Source organism: Ciconia boyciana, chromosome 1 (assembly GCF_034638445.1).
Source record: "Ciconia boyciana chromosome 1, ASM3463844v1, whole genome shotgun sequence".
In the NCBI taxonomy this organism is placed as follows: Eukaryota; Metazoa; Chordata; class Aves; order Ciconiiformes; family Ciconiidae; genus Ciconia; species Ciconia boyciana.
Genome location: NC_132934.1, coordinates 200,674,813 through 200,696,699, shown reverse-complemented (window position 1 = coordinate 200,696,699; position 21,887 = coordinate 200,674,813). Strand labels below are relative to the sequence as shown.

Here is a 21,887-nt window from a genome sequence, read left to right as displayed (position 1 = left end):
TTAAGTACAATACCCACCTGACGCTATTGTGCAGTGTTACTACAGAATTAAATCTGTGCACCATAAAACTAAGACTACAACTCCTACATATTTTGGTCTCTTTTGTAGACACATGAAAACTATTTTAATACATTAAATCCAAATCACTCTCTTTTCACTCTAAGTTGAATACAAGTAATTCCTGGAACTGGAATTACTTGGTAAAAAGGCTCTGATGGAGATTTAACAGTGTAAATCTATGTAAGCTATTCACAATAGGATAGTAACCATTACACAGTCTGAATAATTGATGTATTACTAGTGCTTAGAAGTACTATATTTTTAAAAAAAATATTTGTGCTGCTGAAAAATAAAATATTGCTTCCAACCACCATCAGCAAGCTCCTCTTTTAGAAAGAAATATGTATGCAAAATAAAAATTACCAAAATATTACAGGAAAACAAGTTTCCTGATTAAGCTATTGTGAAATTAGTATGCATATATATTGAGCTGTAACAGCAGATTTCAACTAACCGACTTTTAGAAAGCAAGGAAAAAATCCTAACCAATACAAAAGTGTTTATCAATAACTTATCTACTGGAGATCACAAAACTAGACTAATAAATTGTTGAGGTATCACTAGGCTGCCCATTAGATTAACAATCAATGCAACCAAATTTTTAGCATATAACATCACCATGAACAAGAATGCTTCGGGAAGAGAAATCCCCACACAGAAAATATTTTTATCATCTGTAACTAAACTGAGTAACTGGTAACCGCATTAAACTTGATTACCAGACATTATTCAAAAGTAGTCATACTGAAAAATCAAAGTTTAACAAGTTAGGGAAAAGATACAGAAAGAAACTTTAAACAGGAAAGCCTAATACTGCAGCCTTATATGAGAGGTTCCAATTCTGGTTGTCATTGCACTTACCATTTATGTCCTTCTTTTATACTGAACAGTAAAAAGAGATAGGATATAAGTGAAGGAAGCTTACTTTTCAAAGCTTTTAAGAAACAAAAACAAGGATTAGAAACAATTATTATTTTCCTTCTAAATACATGGTTGGCAGAAGAATTTAATATGTTATGAGGATTATGCCAAAAGAGTTTATCAAGACCTGATACGGTAAAAGCTATCCACCAGTATCATAAAACGCAATTTTCACCACGAGGCAACTTTTAAACTCTTAAAACAGAGAATACCTTTTTTCAGTGTATGTACAATGGTAATCTGAGACTAGAAGTAATTACCACATAGAGTCTCTTCACAGTAAACAAGTATTAGTAAGAATAAATAAAAAAGTTTAGTTGTATAAGAAATTCTACTAAATTGAAAAAAGATTTGATGTAACATTTTGCAACCTCCAAAAATGGTACACAATTCTTCTCTGCTGCAAAATGCAAAGGCTTTTTCAAACTCCCATTCACACTATACAACTTAAGTACAGTTATCTGAAGACATGTTATAATGAATGCCTGTAAAATGATAGGCCATGTTTACCGTTACATAGCTGCCCTTATTAGAAAGTTGCTAAAGAAAGTAAATACAACACTTTAAATTTTGTTTCAATTCTTCCTCTTTTAAAGTTCAAAGGACATTAGAAGTAAAGCATAAGTCAACACATGACCAGAATACTAAAGAATAGTCTGAAGACTAGAGAAAACTTTTAAAAATTATTGTATATGCCACTTCAACTTCGCACAGTATTAGAAAACCAAAAGCTGTACTATATATTCCTTCATATACCTTATAACACTTTTGGTAGGGTTGTCACTGCACAGATACATCTATATATTCTTGCAGTGTATTAATTAGCTCCGGATGAACACACAATTCCAGTAATGCAACTCAGTGGGAAAGCTACACTCTTCCAAAGCATTCTTCCACCTTTATCCTTCCCCCAAAAAAATGTCATAGTATAAAAGTCGCAAAAATTATGCATAGTGATTGAAGTGCTTTCCATTTGAACCATTCCTCTTCCCTTCTTACGCTACATTTTTGCCATGTCCAGAACACGAACTTGGACAGTTTCTATCCACACAGACTTTGGAATTTAAAGATGCAGATAAGCACGAGGATGGCCAACTGTGGCAAGCAATTCAAGCACAGAGGCTAAGTAACATTATCTCAAGGCTGTTGCAAGATGAAAACCAGCAGAGGTTGCTGTGGCCAACATTATCTAGTTTTCCCAGCACCCCAAGCTGCAGGGTAGCTTGTAGAGGCCACAATCTCCTAACAGCAATGGAATCTGAGGGAGCTAGTGCCATCTCATGCCTGTGGGTTGGCTCCCCAGCTTCCCCTTCCTGCAGCACTCTGCAGTGAGCAGCACGAGTGTCTCAGATCAGCCACAGGAGGATTTTGACAGGTAGCTTACAGGGTCAGAAAGTCAGGCCACCCCAAAAGATGTCACATGAAGATATTAAGGTGAAATGAAATTTTGTATTTGGCACTACAGAAGTCACAATCAATAAGAGCTATTTCTAAATTACATCAGACAATTGTTATGTGCTATTTCACGAAGTATGTTTAATAATATGTGGGAACACACTAAAGGACATTATAAGTTTTGAATTCTTGACCTTCATCACCCCAAAGACAAGACATGCTGAAAGCAGTTTTCTTTTACAGTGTGAGCACATATGGAAATAAATGACTGATTGTCTTCTGCTGCAAGTTTCTCAAAACACAATCAGCAAAATTAACTGATAGCTGTTAGTAACAACAAAGGAACAATTTTGCTTCCTCCCCATCTTTACTAAACACACTAAGGGGCAGAGGATGGGAAAACAGATGTCCTGCTGAGAACAGGAAATCTTTTCTTTTCTAACTTCTCTTAGGATGTCTCAGAACATACATAATAAACTCTTCTTAACCATACAGAAAATGTTATGGTATAGAATGTAAAATAGGTATTTCTTCCACAAAACACAAAATTAGAAAGTAGCTGAGAAACCAGCAGTTTATTTTTGATTTATGTATCAAGTTGTACCTGTAAAGGAGAGCAAAATTCCCTCCTGCAGACTACAGTTGTTATAATAATGTAAAAGAGCGTAGTGTGGATTGCTTATTCATTGCTTCCTCACTAAGAATAGCTGTAACAGTAAAAGGTATCCTTGTCATGTGAAACTAAAGCATTCACAATACAGGCTGCGTTCATTTAACTGCTCTGGTTGGTAGAAAAAAAAATCATACCCTTGACCAAAACAGATCATCATGAAAATTTAGAGGCCGACTCCTCTGATACCACCATTTTGCTAGTCCTGCAGGATGAGTCTTCAGAGGCAGAACACACCTAAATTACTAATATAAATAATGTAGAAATTATAGCAGAGGACTATTTTTTTTTCCACCTTTATAATCTTTCGGTCTCCTTCGTAAAGATTTTGAGGTTTTCCTCATCGAGTTTTACAGTAGGGCCAAAGGGGAGAGTGATTTTAGGCTCCATATGAAGTTAACACTGCCCATTTTGTTTCTGAAGTATATTATTCTTAATAAGTTAAGCGTAAACCAAAACAAGCAATTCAAACAAGCTTAACAGCCTGAACTGGTTTAAAATTTAAACCTTCAGTCAAACTAGGGCACGTTATTATGGAAACATAATTTATTCCCATGACCTCCCACTTAGAAAAATTCTATTATTTTACTGGAAAAATTAATTTCCAAATAAAAAAAGGCAAATTATTATCTGAACACCTTCACTTAACTGAAATGTTACATCACCAGCTTGTAGGAAAAGTAACAGTGATGCCATCGTACAAGAGAATAACTACACTACTAAATTTGTACCACTCCACTGATGAGAAGGATGGAATACTGAAGGAAAAACAGTAAACAAGAAGGTGGCAGCTCAATAGCTGGTATATAAAAATATTACAATTAAAAAAAAATTATTTTACAATGTGGACCGTCATCATAGAATTTTACTTACATTGTCCATGAAATTTGGCTTAAATCCTCCCTCCTGCTGTCGTCGTAATTCTTCCTGTTCCCTCTGGCGTAGCATCTCTTCTTCACGACGTCGATGTTCTTCTTCATGTCTAGAATATTTTTCAAAAACTATGTCAATGTAGACCCTTGACCTGTTCAGGTCTGTACTCAGTCTCAGGAGATAAGATCAAGCATATAAACAAAACTGGTCATTATTCAATTTTTTATATAGCGTAAGGCACTAATCTACTCCACCTGATGGATTTGAATAGTACTGAGGGGGGGGGGTTGTTTGGTTTTTTGTTTGTTTGGGGTTTGTCATCATTTTTTGTGTTTGTTTTTTTTTTAAAAACAGGAATACAGGTAATTACAATACCAGTACATTCTATACCTGTTCTTTCAGCTACATATTGTTAAGCAGGTTAAAATACTCCAGTATTTAACAAGTCACTATGCATTAAAACATTTCAATACTGCCAAAATACACATTTTTAACTCTGCGAAGTGTTTGTGTTTTGTTTTTTTTTCTCATCTACATTTCTTGTGATATTTAACATGAAAAGTATAAACTCAATAAACATGATGATACTATGCCTGTTGTCTTAAATTTTAGTAGAGGCATGAAAGCAAATATTTCTATGAATCAGATCTTAACAGAAAAAGTGTTTGCAACATACCAGAGTATCAAGTGAAAATACTCCCAAAAATCTCATGTCAGCCTATCCATTTGCAATGCTACCATTCCACATGCAGATCACCTGCCCATAAATCTCAGAAGCATGTTCATACCTATTACAGCTCTACTACAGCTATGCTTCAGTCACAAGGTTAAAATAAATCATAAGAAACAAAAAAAAAGTACGTTAAGACATTTCTGCACTATTTAGAAAGCTCAGAAATTTAACAGGACTAGTAGAGCTGAAATAAATGAAAAAATTCAATAAATACTTGAAACCATTCTTTTATATTAGCATAAGTGATCACTTTTCTGCTCAAGAACATTAACAGAAGCATCACACATTATGCTTTTGAAAAGCAACTTTTTAGCAGCAGAAACATTTTTATTTTATATCAAAAGCAAGCTCTACAAGCTAGAGTATCTAAATTCACGCAGGCCTGTAGCAGCTGCATGCCACACCTTTGCACAGTAGAAGACAAAATACCTCAATTGTATCTGCTTGCGTTTTTGAAGTTCTTGATTTCGAAGTTCTTCCAAACGCCTCAACTCTTCTTGACGGCGCATGAGATCTAACAGGATTAAAAATGTAATAAAGATAAAAGCTGCCAATCAGCAATGTGGCAACATAAAAAAATTGCTATTACTGTCAAATTACAGTTCCAATGGTCAACTTTTAAAGAATTTTCTCAACACGTTTAACTAGTTTCTTCCCATAAAGCTAAGTCTAGTATATGAAAAAACACACTGGATCCACAGCTCACAGAAACATGGAAAGGTACAGGACTGGCAAAGCCTCCGAAGCAGGTTATGGAAACAGAAATCTGAAGTCCTCAAAGAAAGAAAAGGACAAAGAAACTCTCAATCACTTAAATCACATCCTGGTTTTACACCTAGGGTAAGGCATCAATTTTCTCACAATGCTGTGTACTGCTAAATTCACACTAGCAAGAAAACTAGTACAATATATATGGGCTTATACTCTCCACTACCTATTGCAGACCACTGCATGGCACACACCAGAAAAGTGATATGAACTTCAGGTGCATGTAATCTGAGCCTCCACAGAGATTTATCACATGACTCTGCTTATAGCACTTACAAATGACTGATCTTTAACACTACCAGAAAGGAACAGCTGTATCCTCTTAAAAAGCCCTTAAAATGATCTTAAAAAGCAGGGCCCAACTAATAGTAATTACTTCTGCTGTACTAGTTTCTGACCACTCACATTATTGATTTCTGCCTGGAAATTTATGCTTTCTTCAATGAATATTAATTCTACTTTTTGTTAGAAAACAGTTGTTTGCCTTTTCTATATTCATAGGATATTGGCCACATGACATTATTTACAGACACCATGAGGAATATTCCACTATACCACCTATTATATGCCTTTTATGCTTTAGTTCAACTACTGCACACATTTCTTCACTATTCTAAATAAAGCATCTTTTTAGCTATGCAAATCACTTTCCTTAAACTTGCATCAGCATATATTATTACAGCTTAACCTTTAATATTCAAAAACAATTGCAATGACCAGTATATTTCACCAAAATATCATGTATTTGTTTTCTAACAAAGAAGATTATCAGATTTTTACTCTCACAGCATCCTTATTGACATTAGAAGCCCTTTCTCAGGCACACTTTGCAGGCTTGCTTTTCGAATCTCTTCTGCAAAATTAACACATTTCACACTTCAGTAGAATATGACTACATTGAAGATTCACTCAAATCACAAAGTCTGAGGGCTGCTTCTTTCCGACAGTGCTTGTCATGGCAGGCTTGGCCACTGTTATCCTGAAACTCTGCAAGCGCCACAAGCACACTTTTTTTTTTTTTTAAATAACCTTTAGATTATTTCAGAGTACAAGTGCACTTTTTTATTTTAAAATTAACCTTTAGGTTGTTTCAGGGTATTACTGAGGTCAAGAACTGACCCATTCTATCCTCAATGTTGTCCACTGTTGGAAAAGTTGTTTCCTTGTCAGTACTTTGAACTTTACGTAGCATTCCCTTTTGTGTTAATACACTGGCACAGGATTTCCTACTTTCTCTCTACCACTAATTGCTACAAATTTATCATTTACTCCCCTTTATTCTTAAGGTGTAGAGTCCTACTTTTCCCAGTGTCCTTTTCATTTTCTTCCACAGCAAAGTTCTGATTACTGCCTTTCCTGAAATTGTTAGTATTTTAAAGTTCAACATACCAATTTATGATCCAGTACCATTTGACAATGGCAGAATATTGGCACAAAGCCTTACTAGCCAGATGAAAATACAGATCTAGAAGTTCAGGCTGTGCACAGAACCATTCATATTAAAAGATCTGCAGTGATGGTAACTCTGGACTGACATACATTGGACACAGGCCCTTTCTCTCAGTATAAAAAACCTGCACTAAAGCAGCTGTGAAAGAAAAAAGACAGAAAGCATTATTATTAGATTCTGCACTTTCTTGTGCTTAAAAAAAGGGCAAGTTCTTCATTTTCTCCTCAACCTTCTGCAGAGCAGAGGGCAGAAGGTGAAAGTGTACTCTCACCTCAGAAGTTAATCCTATAAGCAGGAATACCAAGTCCAAAAAGATTTTTATGTTTTTTTAAGCTGCTGATTTTTCAGGTTCTAAAAATAGAGAACAAATGCCCAGCTTCCACATAACTGATAAAGAATGAAGCTTCTGGTTAAATTCAGTCATGTTTTCCAGTATTTTCATAAACTATTTAACCACCATTAAGAGGGAATATTTACAAAAGTCTGAAGCATACCACCAATATGTAGATCAGAAACATCGTGCCAATTTACTTACACATGGAAACACGTATTCTGCTTTACAAATTACTTCTGACTCAATCTGTCAAAACATGACACTTAAAAGTGAAAAATTAGACATATCAAAAGAATGAAGTCTACCTTCAGCATCAATACCACATCACGAAAACCTGAGCACTTGAGCAACATGTTCAAGTCCTACTAGCTCTCAAAGCAATTTCTATGAAAACTTTGCCTGCAAGAGTATATGGACTCTAGTAAGCTCACCCTTCCTAACTTCTTTTTAGCTACTTACTATTAATATACTGTATTTCATATTTCAGAATAACTATTTCAATACACCTTTAAATCTATGGTTTGTGCATTGGGAATACAAAAATATTAACTCTAGGTTTGGACGCATCAAAAGTTTCATTGCATCTTTCTTAAAAACCCTGTGATGAAATCTCATTAATATAATTAATATTCTTGGCATGGCCTGAACTTATACCCTGTTCAGACCAGCAAGATTTAGAAGCAGCTAATGTCTGAAAAAAAATTATAAAAAAACTTTAAAGAGTGTAAGTTCTAGAACGGGATCATCAGCAGTGTCAAATATTAACAATTAGTTAATGGTAAATTTATCCAACCCATATTTTCAGCACTGAACCATCTCTACCAGTACCAGTCACACATACACAAAACTAAAAATATGCATCTAATTGAAAAGGGGGGACTGTACTGTGTATTATAGACATTGTTGGGTGTTGCCAAGGTTAAGTCAGCCTATGCCCTGCATCAAAACTGCTTCCATAAAGAAAAAAAGATGGGTCATTGTCATAGGAGACTCCCTTCTGAAGGAAACAGAAGGCCAATATGCAGACTGGACCCACTTCTTAGGGAAGTCTTCTGCCTCCCTGGGGCCCAGGTTAAAGATGTGAAGAGAAAACTTCCTACCTTGGTACAGCCCTCAGATTATTATCCATCATTGATTTTTCAGGTAGGCAACGATGAAGTTGCAACAAGAAGTCTGAGGGCAATCAAGAGAGACTTCAGGGCCTTGGGACGACTGGATAAGGGATCAGGAGCACAAGTAGTGTTCTCCTCTATCCTTCCAGTTGCAGGGAACGATGAGGGAAGAAACAGGAAGAGCCAGCAGATCAGTACCTGGCTCTGAGCCTGGTGTCACTGGCAGAATTTTGGGGTTTTTGATCATGGGTCGGACTACACAACTCCAGGCCTGCTGGCAACAGATGGGTACACCTGTTTCAAAGGGGGAAAAGCATCTTTGCACAGGAGTTAGCAGGGCTCATTGAAAGAGCTTTAAACTAGAGTTGAAGGGGCAAAGGGATAAAAGCAGGCTCACTAGAAGTAAGCCTGGGGGCAGCACACCAATGTCTGAGGGACAGTGTGCTAGCAAGGCCCTTCGGTCTGCCTCCTCAGTGGAGGTAGGGGACGGAGATCCATGCAGCAGCAAAGATGCAAGGGTTATGGATGTGTTAGAAACCATGGAAGAAAGCCTGAGAATGGTCACATAGGAATTGGGGCTCCTCCCTCCAAAGAGGTGGCGGGATCAATAGCCCAACTGAACTGTATCTACACCAATGCATGCAGCATGGGCAATAAACAGGAGGAGCTGGAAGCCATTGTGCAGCAGGAAAACTATGATATAGTTGCCATCATGGAAACATGGTGGGATGACTCGCACAACTGGAGTGCTGCAGTGGATGGCTATAAACTCTTCAGAAGGGATAGGCAAGGGAGGAGAGATGGTGGGGTAGCCCTGTATGTTAGGGAGTGTTTTGACTGTCTAGAGCTTAATGATGGTGATGATAGGGTCGAGTGTTTATGGGTAAGAATCAGGGGGAAGGCCAACAAGGCAGATATCATGGTGGGAGTCTGTTATAGACCACCCAACCAGGATGGGGAGGCAGATGAAATATTCTATAAGCAGCTGGGAGAAGTCTCACAATCGCTAGCCCTTGTTCTTGTGCGGGAGTTCAACCTTCCAGATGTCTGCTGGAAATACAATACAGCAGAGAGGAAACAGTCCAGGAGGTTCCTGGAGTGTGTGGGAGATAACTTCCTGACACAGCTGGTGAGTGGGCCAACTAGGGAAGGTGCCCCGCTGGACCTGTTGTTTGTGAACAGAGAAGGACGTGGGGGTGATGTGATGGTTGGAGGCCGCCTTGGGCATAGTGAACACGAAATGATAAGAGTTTTCAGTTCTTGGAGAAGTAAGGAGGAGGGTCAGCAGAACTGCCACCTCGGACTTCCAGAGGGCAGACCTTGGCCTGTTAAGGAAACTGGTTGAGAGAGTCCCTTGGGAGGCAGTCCTGAAGGGCAAAGGAGTCCAGGAAGGCTGGACATTCTTCAAGAGGGAAATCTTAAAGGTGCAGGAGCAGGCTGTCCCCATGTGCCATAAGACAAGCCGGCAGGGAAGAAGACCGGCCTGGCTGAACAGAGAGCTTTGGCTGGAACTCAGGAAAAAAAGGAGAGTTTATGACCTTTGGAAGAAGGGGCAGGCCACTCAGGAGCACTACAAGGATGTCCTGAGGTTATGCAGGGAGAAAATTCAAAGGGCCAAAGCCCAACTAGAACTTAATCTGGCTACTGCCATAAAAGACAATAAAAATTGTGTCTATAAATACATTATCGCAAAAGGAGGGCTAAGGAGAATCTCCATCCTTTACTGGATGTGGGGGGAAACATAGTGACAAAGGATGAGGAAAAGGCTGAGGTACTTAATGCCTTCTTTGCTTCAGTCTTCAATAGTAAGACGAGTTGTTCTCTGGGTACCCAGCCCCCTGAGCTGGAAGACAGGGAGCAGAATGGAGCCCCCAGAATCCAAGGGGAAATGGTTAGTGACCTGCTACACCACTTAGACACACACAAGTCTATGGGGCCAGATGGGATCCACCCAAGGGTACTGAGGGAGCTGGCAGAAGTGCTCACCAAGTGCTCACTTCCAATCATCTATCAGCAGTCCTGGCTAACTGGGAAGGTCCCATTTGACTGGAGGTTAGCAAATGTGATGCCCATCTACAAGAAGGGCTGGAAGGAGGATCTGGGGAACTACAGGCCTGTCAGCCTGACCTTGGTGCCAGGGAAGGTTATGGAGCAGATCATCCTGAGTGACATCATGCAGCACATACACGACAACCAGGTGATCAGGCCCAGTCAGCATGGGTTTATGAAAGGCGGGTCCTGCTTGACTAACCTGATCTCCTTCTATGACAAGGTGACCCACTTAGTGGATGAAGGAAAGGCTGTGGATGTTGTCTACCTAGACTTTAGTAAAGCCTTTGACACTGTTTCCCACAGCATTCTCCTGGAGAAACGGGCTGCTCATGGCTTGGACAGGCATACTCTTTGCTGGGTAAAAAACTGGCTGGATGACCAGGCCCAAAGAGTTGTGGCAAATGGAGTGAAATCCAGTTGGCAGCCAGTCACAAGTGGTGTTGCCCAGGGCTCAGTATTGGGGCCAGTTCTGTTTCATACCTTTATCAATGATCTGGACAAAGGGATCGAGTGCACCCTCAGTAAGTCTGCAGACAACACCAAGTTGTGTGGGAGTGTTGATCTGCTTGAGGGTAGGAAGGCTCTGCAGAGGGATCTGGACAGGCTGGATCAATGGGCCAAGGCCAATTGTATGAGGTTCAACAAGGCTAAGTACCAGGTCCTGCACTTGGGTCACAACAACCCCATGCAACACTACAGGCTTAGGGAAGAGTGGCTGGAAAATTGCCTAGGGGAAAAGGATCTGGGGGTGCTGGTGGACAGCTGGCTGAATATGAGCCAGCAGTGTGCCCAGGTGGCCAAGAAGGCCAACAGCATCCTGGCTGGTACCAGAAATAGTGTGGCCAGCAGGACTAGGGAAGTGATTGTCCCCCTGTACTTGGCACTGGTGAGGCCGCACCTCAAATACTGTGTTCAGTTTTGGGCCCCTCCCTACAAGAGAGACATTGAGGTGCTGGAGAGTATCCAAACAAGGGCAACAAAGCTGATGAAGGGTCTAGAGCACAAGTCCTATGAGGAGCTGAGGGAGCTGGGGTTGTTTAGCATTCCTCATTCACATTCCTGACCTGTTAGATATACCTATGCTTACAAGCAAACCAAATGCTTTAACATTTTTTGCTTGGAAAATACACCAAGAATCAACTTGACAGTTGTCATTTCAGGTGCTGCAATAACTATTTGGCATTTCAAAATAGTTTTTTACTGTATTATGCTCTGTATTTTGGTACAAGATCTTATATAAACAGTATGGTTTCACACTAAAAGCAAGCATGCCTACTTAGAAAAAAAAGGCCAAGCTGTCATTTTTCCTAATGACAACTTTCAGTTGCAGTAGGTTTAAGAGTACTATATAAAAAAATGAAACATGCTGCTTTTAATCTATTTTCCAGTTACAAAAGTGTTTTAAAACAGACTTTAAAAGACTATGTGCTTACATTCAATATATCCAAGAATTTAAGTGCTTTATTTCCACCAACCTAGTGAATACTCTAATCCAGCTCATATAGGTATTTTCAACATGTCATTCAAGTCAGCAGAAAAAATTAAGATAAATCAGTCTCACACAAGGAAGTCATACTATCAACAAAAATATCCTTTCTTAAGAGTAAGCATTAAGTAAAGCCAAATAATTGCAGCAGACAGCCTGTATGAGTTATCTGGACACAGAATACTGTGAATCTCAAGGACTTCAAATCCCTTTAAAAGGGATTTGCGGCTGAGGGAACTGGGGTTGTTTAGTCTGGAGAAAAGAAGGCTGAGGGGAGACCTTATTGCTCTCTACAGCTACCTGAAAGGAGGTTGTAGAGAGGTGGGGGTCAGTCTCTTCTCCCAGGTAACAAGTGATAGGACGAGAGGAAATGGCCTCAAGTTGTGCCAGGGGAGGTTTAGACTGGATATTAGGAAATTTTACTTCACTGAAAGGGTTATCAAGCATTGGAAGAGGCTGCCCAGGGAAGTGGTTGAGTCACAATCCCTGGAGGTATTTAAAAGACATTTGGATGAGGCGCTTAGGGAAGTGGTGTAGTGGTGGACTTGGTAGTGTTAGGTTTACAGTTGGACTCGATGATTTTAAAGGTCTTTTCCAACCTATACAATTCTGTGATTCTGTGAAAATGACAAGGCACTCTTATTCAGCCTATCAAGCTAGTTATTTTACTGTCTTAGAATCTAACACCCTTAGGGATAAGAATTTTTTTAGGTACCCATGATCTCTCTTAAATTAAGATTTAAAAAAAAAAAAAAAGAAAACACCAAACAAACGTCAGTGTTTCATTCATGCAACAAACCTTGAGATCCTTTCCGACAGATCTGCAACATATTACAACTTCATCCACTCAAGTCTTGCAATTTAGCAGTCATACAGAGGGAACTAAAATCAACTAGTAGTTCAATAGTTCTGAACTGGAAAGCAGTGATTGCAAGTCCACAGCATTTTGGAAAAAACGTGTTTTGGGGAGAAGGTTAACAAACAGAAAGTACCAGAGACTTGCCCTGCTACTGTCCTCTCTGCCCAAGAAACACAAGCTCCACCCAGATTCATTCTTAAAGATAGCGCTTGAAAGCAATTACTAGAGGACTTTTTTCCCCCCAACGCTAGCAGAAGATGTCCAAACAATTACCAAAGAAGGATACGTGATCTTAAAATTTCAAGAACAACTGAAATTCATGGCAACCGTGAGTTATTTTGAGTTGTTACATACACATAATATGATGCACACATCAGACTTCTCAACTGAGCTTCAAAGGAAAAAAAAGTAACATTAGCTACTGTAATTCACAGTCATACCAGAGGTGCACAGAACAGCCAAAAGAAGTATGAGCTATCATTTTTTCCTGCACATGGCCCACAAACAGTACTTACTCCTATCTAGTACCATAAGCAACATCAAAAATGGAAAATAATTTTACTGATGAGTGTGAAGCTACCATTCAATTTCTTTACATAAACTGACAAATTTGAAAAGTGAAGAAAACAGACCTAGACAATCACCACTTTCTCAGTTTCTTAATCCATCTCTGTAAATCATCAAGGAATATGTGTGCGGATAAATATTACTTCCTTTTTCTCAGTTCAATGCATTTAATTAAACAGTGTCTGGCAAAATCTCTGAGTTTAACATACAGCTTAATATGCTACACACAGAAAATGTGTGACAAAACAAATTTAATACCAGTAGATTATCTGATTTTACCTTGCCTCATCAGCATTAGCTGATGCTCATGTCTAGCTGCTTCCATTTCTGCCTCTAGTTTCTCTTTGGCTTCTCTAATGTTCCTGTCAACCTGTTCACGCTGTTGCTTTTCCATCTCATCAAGAGCTTTCCACCGTGAAGCATACTCAAACTCAAACGTTCCAGGCTGAGCAAAACGTGGAGGCTGTTCTCTTTCCCTAATAAAAATTTTGCAGTTAAAATGTACAGAAGGACACATTTAGATCAACAGCTGCAACAGCCAAGGAATTTATAAACAATCACTTTAAGTGTAGATCTGACTTTAAATCAACCTGTCACATGACTACATTCTAAACCAGTCAAAGCTTAATTCAGCTGTTAAGTAATATGATAAGCTAAATTGTCCAAAAAAGATCTGTTCAATTTATATAATTAAGATAAAAATTTGTATTTACATCAGTACAAAATACCAACCTGCAACACTAGATTAACTGTGTTCAGTCTTCTAAAGCATGCAGTCAATTCATAAAACCAGTTATTTAACTAAATATCAAAGCTTACTAGACAGCTCAGAATATTAGGCAGAATCCCTAAACATTAAAAGGTGCCAACATTTTATTTCACATTCTAACACTAATATTGTAACTGACACATTTTTAAAAAGTGGTATTCTACAGCCTTACCAGAATAAGCATTTTAGCTTCAAGCAACATGATCTCTAAATGGCAATCAAATTTCAATATTAAAAATTAATATTATCAGATTAGGTGACTTCTACATCATGATCAAGACTCACTTTCTCATGTCTTGCTCAAAGTTTTGAACCTGTGGAAGCGGTGAAGATTTACACCCCACTGACTTTACAAACAGTTAAGTGGCTATTCAGAGAAAAAATCTGTGGGTATACATATCTCTGCAGGATTAGACCACACACCTAATCCATAAAAGACTACAGTTTGGCTGGCAACAAGCTCCAACTGTTGGAAATCTATCTACTCAGGATATAGTTCAGGAATCTATCTACTTTAGTAAATGCACAGACTGTTAAACCAACAAGTCAAGTCTGAATTTTACTATGATTAGGAAATCTTGGCAAGGTCCTATTTAATCCTTCACACAAAAGAGCACAACATACAAAACACTACTTCCTGTTACACAAACTCAAAAATAAAAATTAGTGTATATTTACCAAGCTAAGTAAGTAACATAAATCATGTTTTATAAAATAAAGCTCAACACAACTTACTTGTGATACTGTTGTGTTTTTTGCATTAGCTTCTCTGGGAGCCCATCTTCATCATCAAATTGCTCCATTGGTTCTACAACAACAGGTCGAGGTGTTCTGGAAGACAGTTTCAATTGAGTAATTGAATCATAAATGAAGCAGTTAAAAGTTATTTTAGTATTTTGAGGAAACACTCCAGAAAGCTAACATATGTTATCTACAATTCCTGTGTCTTCCAAATTCTTCTTAAATCGTAGAATTCGAATGAAACCTGATTTTAAGAATTATCTTTGAAAATAATTGTTTCTACACCCAAAACCAGCTATTCCACCTAGAAACCACAATTTATTTGATGTAGTTCTGTTTGCTGTAAAGTATTTAAAGATTAAGGAAAAAAAATCTCAAAGCCATCTACAAACAATTACAAAATATTTAGAAAGGAACTACCTTTTTGTTTGCATTAGTGAGGCAACACAGGGGCCATGATTATATTGGGAAAGCACCAAACAAACCCAAAACAAAGCAACACAACCTATACATATTTCCACAGAATATTAAAAGTTATTTTTGAAAGTTACTCTACAATTGAAAACAGCTTGATAATTTGGCATTAATATTCCAGTGATAATTAGAAAAAATTAGACATAATTAAATAATTAGAAATCACAAATCAGAATCCTAATTTATCTTTGAAAATACCTTCCTTGAATTCTCATTATCTATAGTAATCGGAGGCAAGTATTAGCCAGTACTGCCAAGGACAGCAGTATAAGTATTCTGAATTGTGTAAAAAGCTCTCTGCATCAGTCTTGGGGGCATAGCCTACAATACACACCTTAAAGCAATAAGAAAAGAGCTAGAGGCACTTCAAAACACCAGTGCTTATTTATTGTGTTCCACACCTTTATTTCACTTTGCAGATCTTTTCACAGAAAAAAAATCAATATATTTTAACAACATCAACAGCTGAAGAAAACCGGGGGCATCCAGTGCAGACTAAAAAGATGAATTCTGGAATCACAGAGCACAACTCAGCAACTGTTTCTCCCAATATCTGCATGGCAATTGCTGACAGTTCTGTTATTTAAATGCAACTGAACCGTGGTGTTAACAAGTTATGATTTAAAACAACAATTTTAAATCCCTAAATTAACATTTCAAATGCCTTGTTTTGATATATTTAGTCCATGAACTGAAAGATTTTCTTCTGATCAGGCAAAGAGTTTTCAGCTAAAAATGTAAAATTTTAGATTCTGAAGCAAAATGTCAAAGTATGGCAGCAGATTCATGCTAATTACCTTTGCAACTGCGCATTAGGGAACACGTCAGCCACCTAAGCAAGATAAAGATCAAGTGTTTTTTATTCACTCAGGCCACAGTTAGATGGTCATTTCAATCCAACGAATCTATCCAGCTGGTAAAACATGAATACTCTCCCTCATATCCTAGCTGCTTTTTCCCTGCCACTTCTCTCATGCCAAGAATAGCATTCACGTAACACTGAACTACATTAGTTCCCTGGTTTGGCTCACCATGCTTCCATTCAAATACTAATGCCAAGAAAACCCAGGGGATACGAACAAATTGCTGGCACCTACTGATAACAGTAAAGACACATTCAGATTGAATTTACTACGCAGCCACCAGGTCAGTTCAGTGGCACACAAGATTTATGAGATTATCAGGAGAAAGAGGAGTTCCAACCTCCTGAGAAAGATTCCCACCTGCAATCTTCTCCTGGCAACATTTTCTCCTGCCTTATCCTCTGCTGGACCTGATGTTCATAGCATCCATATTAGCAAGCACCTTCACATGCTTCAACAGCCAAAAATGAACCCAACAAAAACAGCTGAACACTTTTCTGTTGTTTTAGCAAGCAGAAGTGGCTTATGGAAGTATCAGAAAGTTCTCAAGCAGATAAAAGATCAACAGCACAGCCAGGGCACGAAGAAAAAAGAACTACAAGTTCCCCAATTTGATGGCAGCAAGCTTCCATGCTGTGGAACCACAACCTTATTTTCCCAAACAAGAATCAGAAAAATAAAAAAATTCCTGAATATCTATCATTTCACACAGTCTTTACAAAAGCATTTGAAAACGTCACTAGTGAATGTATTAAAGCACAGTAGTTAACAACTCTGTTAGAAATACACCAAGTACAGAAATAAGAGATGCAAGAGAGAAGTGCTGTCATTCACAAGCTTGCTTGCCCTTGAAATAGAAAGCTTTCCACAGACCATTGCCATAAACTTCTGTAGAATCTAATTCTTCCTTAAAAAAAAAAAAGTACTTCTGGCCTTTCAAGCCACAAATAAAACTTTTGAGATAGAAATAAATGCAGGAAGACTTTCCTGAGTTTACAGAAGTATCAGCAATATAGTGCACTGTTTTGCTAAGAAACAGAGGAATATTATTTTGTCACATTGTTACTGGGATCAGGAAGAGTGCAATCAATTAAAATAAAGTGTCACTAGAAAAAGCCCTACTATATAAAGAAGGAAAAGTAATATTGCATATAGACAAGGAAAAGCAAAATGTTGCTATCAGACTCTCATACGGTAATTACAAGCCTTATAAACAGTATGCAGAAAAAGACGGTTTTCCTCACAAAAAAAAAAAATCAGGAGTATTTGGGTTATTCATGTAAAACACTAACTTCTCACCTCGTGGCTTTCATAATTTGAAAATAAAATAGGAACTAGGAAATACTCATGAATGCACGTTTCTTTCACATCAGAAATATATACTCGCACAAATTCAAACAAAAGCCTGTGAACTTACGTTGTTAGCAAGAATGCCCCATCACTGCATCTTTCTAGAGCTTTCCGTGCTGGAGGTTTTGCTGCAAACTCTACAAAACCTTTTCCTGTAGCTCTGCCACGATCATCTACTACAACAACAGCTCTTTCCACTGGCCCAAATTGAGAGAATGCTTGTTCCAGCAGCTCGTTAGAAACCACAGGTGAAAGATTCTTGACCGTTAGGGCAGCTCCATGTGTAGCAAATCGAATTCGAAGTGGTCTGCTCTTCAAAATGGTACCATCAAGTTCTGCCTTTGCTATTTCAGCCAGTGTCCTAGATTCCTTTTTCAAGATATAAAATATTTTATATATTTCATTTTCAAAGACAACAGATATCACATCACTTTTGTTGTCGTCCCCACCGTGCACCCCCCCCCCCTCCCCCAAGTAGCAATTCTTTTTTTCCCCCCCTTAACTTGAGCACATTAGCATCAGGGTCATTCAACTCTTCCCCCCCGCCCAAAAAAAAACCAACCCCAAAGTTCCTGTTCCTGGATTGAAAAAAAAATACACATTTGTCATCCCCTATGATTTATTCTAAAAAACAACACAGGTGAAAAATTTTGTTGCACATTAGAGGACTTCATAAATTCTCATTATGATGGATACATTTGTGCTGCTCTGTAAAGGCTTTCAGCAGAGTTGAAAACTTGATGCTTTTTCACATTTACCTACTCAAATATTTATATTCTGCATCCCTAGCTCCATATAGCAGGAAACAGTATTTTCAAAGATTACACTACAGGATCTAAAGTGGTTTGGGTTTTGGTTTTAAATAACTGAAAATATCACACTTGCTCATTACTACTGTTGGATGAACTCTCGATGGATGTCCAATTCAAATTTCATCAACAAATGACAAAATTACCTTCTTTGCTCAGGTATTCATTCTCTCATTTATGGGCTTTCTGCACTCACATCAATGAGACAGTCTGCATCAATAACTGCTTTTTTTCCTATTTCAGAGATTTTCACCGAGTTTGATACCTGCAATCCCTTACATTTAAAGGGATTATTCTTTAGATGATAGCCATTTTCTCCACAGTTCAACTGACTAGGTAAATTTAAAAAATATTCCCTAAACATGACGGAAAACAGAAGTTCAGATAAAAGCTGTGTCTAATCTATATCACATACAAAATTGAGTAATGACATGTAAATATATCGCACTTCCTCCAGAAAATTGCTATTTCGGGCTGGGAGATTCTCAGGGTAAAAGATCTATGGCAGAATGCCACAAGCACTTATCTTTAAGATGACAACCAAAAAGAAAAAAATTCTAACCAATAAAATATAAGCAAAAATCATAACTAGAGACACCCAAAGCACTCTAAAGCTATTCCCAGAATGATATAAATCACTGCACTCTAGACATGGCAGTCATGAAAACTGATCCTGCACACTACATTGTCATTTAAATACAGTATCATAAGCTTTTCAGATTATTCCTTTTTTGCATGCTCACTTGAGCATATTCGATCGAATATTGTATTATCCCTAAAAATCTAGTCTTATCTGGACACAAGTAATTTAAAAAACCCAAGGTCCCATTTCTTTGCAATTTTGAGATTATATGTTCCGTTTTCACAATGTGTGAGCAGTGGTATTTCGAAACAACCCTGTCTAGTCTTTAAAATTAACTGTGTTTTCATAGATCAGACCTATACTCATAATGAACTCTACAGGGTGAAATTTGTTTCTGCACAAAGAAGGGTTTCTTCTAGTCCTAAAGTATTATAAATTCTCCCAGCTAAATAAGGAAAGCCTTTATACAGGTATGAGACGAACAAAGCAGATCGCGCAACCACATCTTCCATTCACTGAAGAATAACAGGCTAGAGGAGCACCCGTGGTAGCAGCACGTAAACGGTAACTGGTGGAGGGGCCCTGAAACCAGCAGAATACCGCGTAGCGAGGTGGGAACCTAAACGCGAGGGGCTGGGAAGGCTGCTCACAATGCAGGCCTCTGGCTTGGATATATGGAGACAAATAGGGGAGGCACGAGAAGGAAGAGGAAGCTGAGGGAACCGCGCTAGCAGCAAAGAGAATGAGGGGCAGCTACTGTCTTTTTTTTTTTACACCCGCCCCACAGGGAAAGACGGGGGAGGGCGGGGAGAAGCAAGGGACAGGAGTCTCCCGGTTGCAAAGGCAGCCCCTGGGTTACGGGGCAGCCACAGAGGCTCGCGCGAATCCTCACCAGGCGAATGAAGCCAAAGCCGCGGTCCCGGTTGATGAAGACCTCGCTAGGCTCCCCATAGCGCTCGAAGAGGCGTTTGAAATCTTCCTCGGTGATATCAGTAGGCAGATTCCCCACGAACAGCCGGCAGCGCTGCGTGTAGCTCTTCTCGCCAGGTTTGAGAAAGCTTTTGATATCGATGGTGAACCCGACCTCCTGCTCTTCATCTCCACCTTCTTTGCTTGGCACTAGCGCCATGGCCGCCGCTGCCTCACTCTCCGTTTCTAGGCCCCGCAATCCCTTCAGGTTGCCGCCGCCGCCACCCCCCACCATGCCCAGCGGCGTCGCTGGGGAGCTATTCTCGATCCGTACTTGCTTCAAGTTCCTATTCGCTGCCATATTCAGACCTCGCTCCTTTCTCTCTGTTTTTTCCGGGGGATGCGGAGCCCGGTTCAGCAACCACCACCTCCGACCCTCAGCCAATTCAAAATGGCGCCGCCGCCAACCTCGACGAGTTGTAACGTCCCTGAGGAAAGCCCCGCCCACCATCGCCGCGCTGCCTTCCCCACCACGGCTCCTGCTCGTTGCTGGGCGCGGGGAGGGGTCGGCGTCTGCGCCTGCGCCGTTCTGCGCGACGGGGGAAAGGCTGTGGGGGTGGCCTAGCCGCCCGTGGGGTGGTGGTGTTGTCCTGTAGCTCCGGCGTGCAGGGAACGTGCCTCAAACTATGAGAGATCGGTCTTTGCGTTTGCAGAGACAGATGCGTATCAGCGGGCTGCACTGCCTGAGAGGATAACCCGCCCAGAAGCTTCTCTGCTGCTCCTTGCTAGCTCGCCTCCCTCGGTGCCTGACCCGCGCGCACGGAGAGCAGCCGCAAACACAACCATATTGGATTAGAGTAGCGGTCACAGGAGTGTTCAGATCCTGAGGGCTCAGCGGCAGTCCGTCCCCAAGCAGAAGAACCCGTTGCTGCTGTCTCCCCTGAGGGAAAGGCAGGCAGGCGGGGTGCCCTGGTGGAGTGTCTGGTCGCTGCGGGAGAGGGAGGCAGGCATAACATGAGAGAGAGATGCTGAGTCGGCTGCAGGGGAACAGCCCGGGGGAAGGAACGCCCGAGCACGGGGGAAGGGATGCCCGAGCACTGCGGAATGGCACAGGAGACGAGAGGGAGGACCTGCAGACAGTGCAGGAGAAGAGTTCGCTGAGTTAGGAGACAAATCTGTAGGAGACAAATCTGAGTGGAGAGAGGCCTTGTTACATCTGCTGCTCACAGAATAATTTCTTACAGTGCAACAGCTTCCATTATAAAGGTGATGACTTTCTTTGGAGATGTGTGAAGTGAAACGTTTTTTACGTTGGGCACCCCTTCTTGTAGCTAGGACTACGTGTCTCTCATCTGCAGCACAAGACTGTGGTTTTCTCTCCTTGCCTGCCAGATGCCCAGTTGCTTGCTTTGATCTGTGTGCTTCAACCAGTAATTCAACTGGTGCATGGTTTCTCACACAAAGAGCTCATCAGTCTGCCTGCGGCCTCATAGAAAGCCTGATAATAATCAGTTCTTGGCTTATTACCAGAGTACCCTGAGTACTTCAGGTGCCCGTGTAGCTTTGCATCATGCAGGGGAACTCCTAGACAACAGGAGAAAATAACTGTATTAGTTGTTTTATTAATACAACTATAGCACTGAAAATGTCCAGACAATCTCATGTGGTTAATAGTTACTTCAGCTAGTGCATGGCATGTACTGTTCTTTTGAAAAAGCAACATCAACCATGGTATTCAAGAAAAAGTTAATTCTACAACAGGCATGAATCCATTGCTCAGGGATTTCCCTGCCCATTGGGGAATATTTTAAGTTCCTTTGTCTTGTTTTCCATTTGAGGCACAAGAAAGATCTCAGTCCATTTCCTCCTATCTCTGAGCTTGTACCAGGATCTGGAGAAAACATGAGCTCCCAGACAGCATGTATTACGTTACCAGCCCACCTCTTTCTGAAGGAGACTCATGGATGTAGGGCATTGAACTGAACCCTGATGTAAACCTCTGAAAATCAGAAAATACATACGGTAGAGGAACGATATCTACTCACAGCAAAGGCAGGAAGTCAGGCAGTGTAGGAACATGAGGGAAGTATTAGAGTAGCAGTATAGAAT

At 39.8% G+C, this 21,887-nt stretch overlaps 1 protein-coding gene across 5 annotated transcripts in view; it reads right to left on the bottom strand.

The window, feature by feature from the left end:
• Nucleotides 1-20,256, bottom strand: part of PSPC1 (paraspeckle component 1) — a 71,270-nt gene extending 51,014 nt beyond the window's left edge. For 2 of the 5 annotated variants that reach the window (XM_072850564.1, XM_072850565.1), the window contains exons 1-6: nucleotides 19,762-20,255; nucleotides 17,545-17,846; nucleotides 14,785-14,880; nucleotides 13,560-13,756; nucleotides 5,082-5,166; nucleotides 3,920-4,028 (exon numbers count right to left, since the gene is read on the bottom strand). In XM_072850564.1, coding sequence (XP_072706665.1) covers nucleotides 3,920-4,028; nucleotides 5,082-5,166; nucleotides 13,560-13,756; nucleotides 14,785-14,880; nucleotides 17,545-17,846; nucleotides 19,762-20,139 — 1,167 coding nt within the window. In that variant the 5' untranslated portion in view covers nucleotides 20,140-20,255. Of the gene's footprint in view, nucleotides 1-3,919; nucleotides 4,029-5,081; nucleotides 5,167-13,559; nucleotides 13,757-14,784; nucleotides 14,881-17,544; nucleotides 17,847-19,761 lie in introns of all 5 variants that reach the window. The other 3 variants (XR_012040468.1, XM_072850563.1, XM_072850561.1) reach the window with 3 other exon arrangements.
• Nucleotides 20,257-21,887: the final 1,631 nt, after the last annotated feature.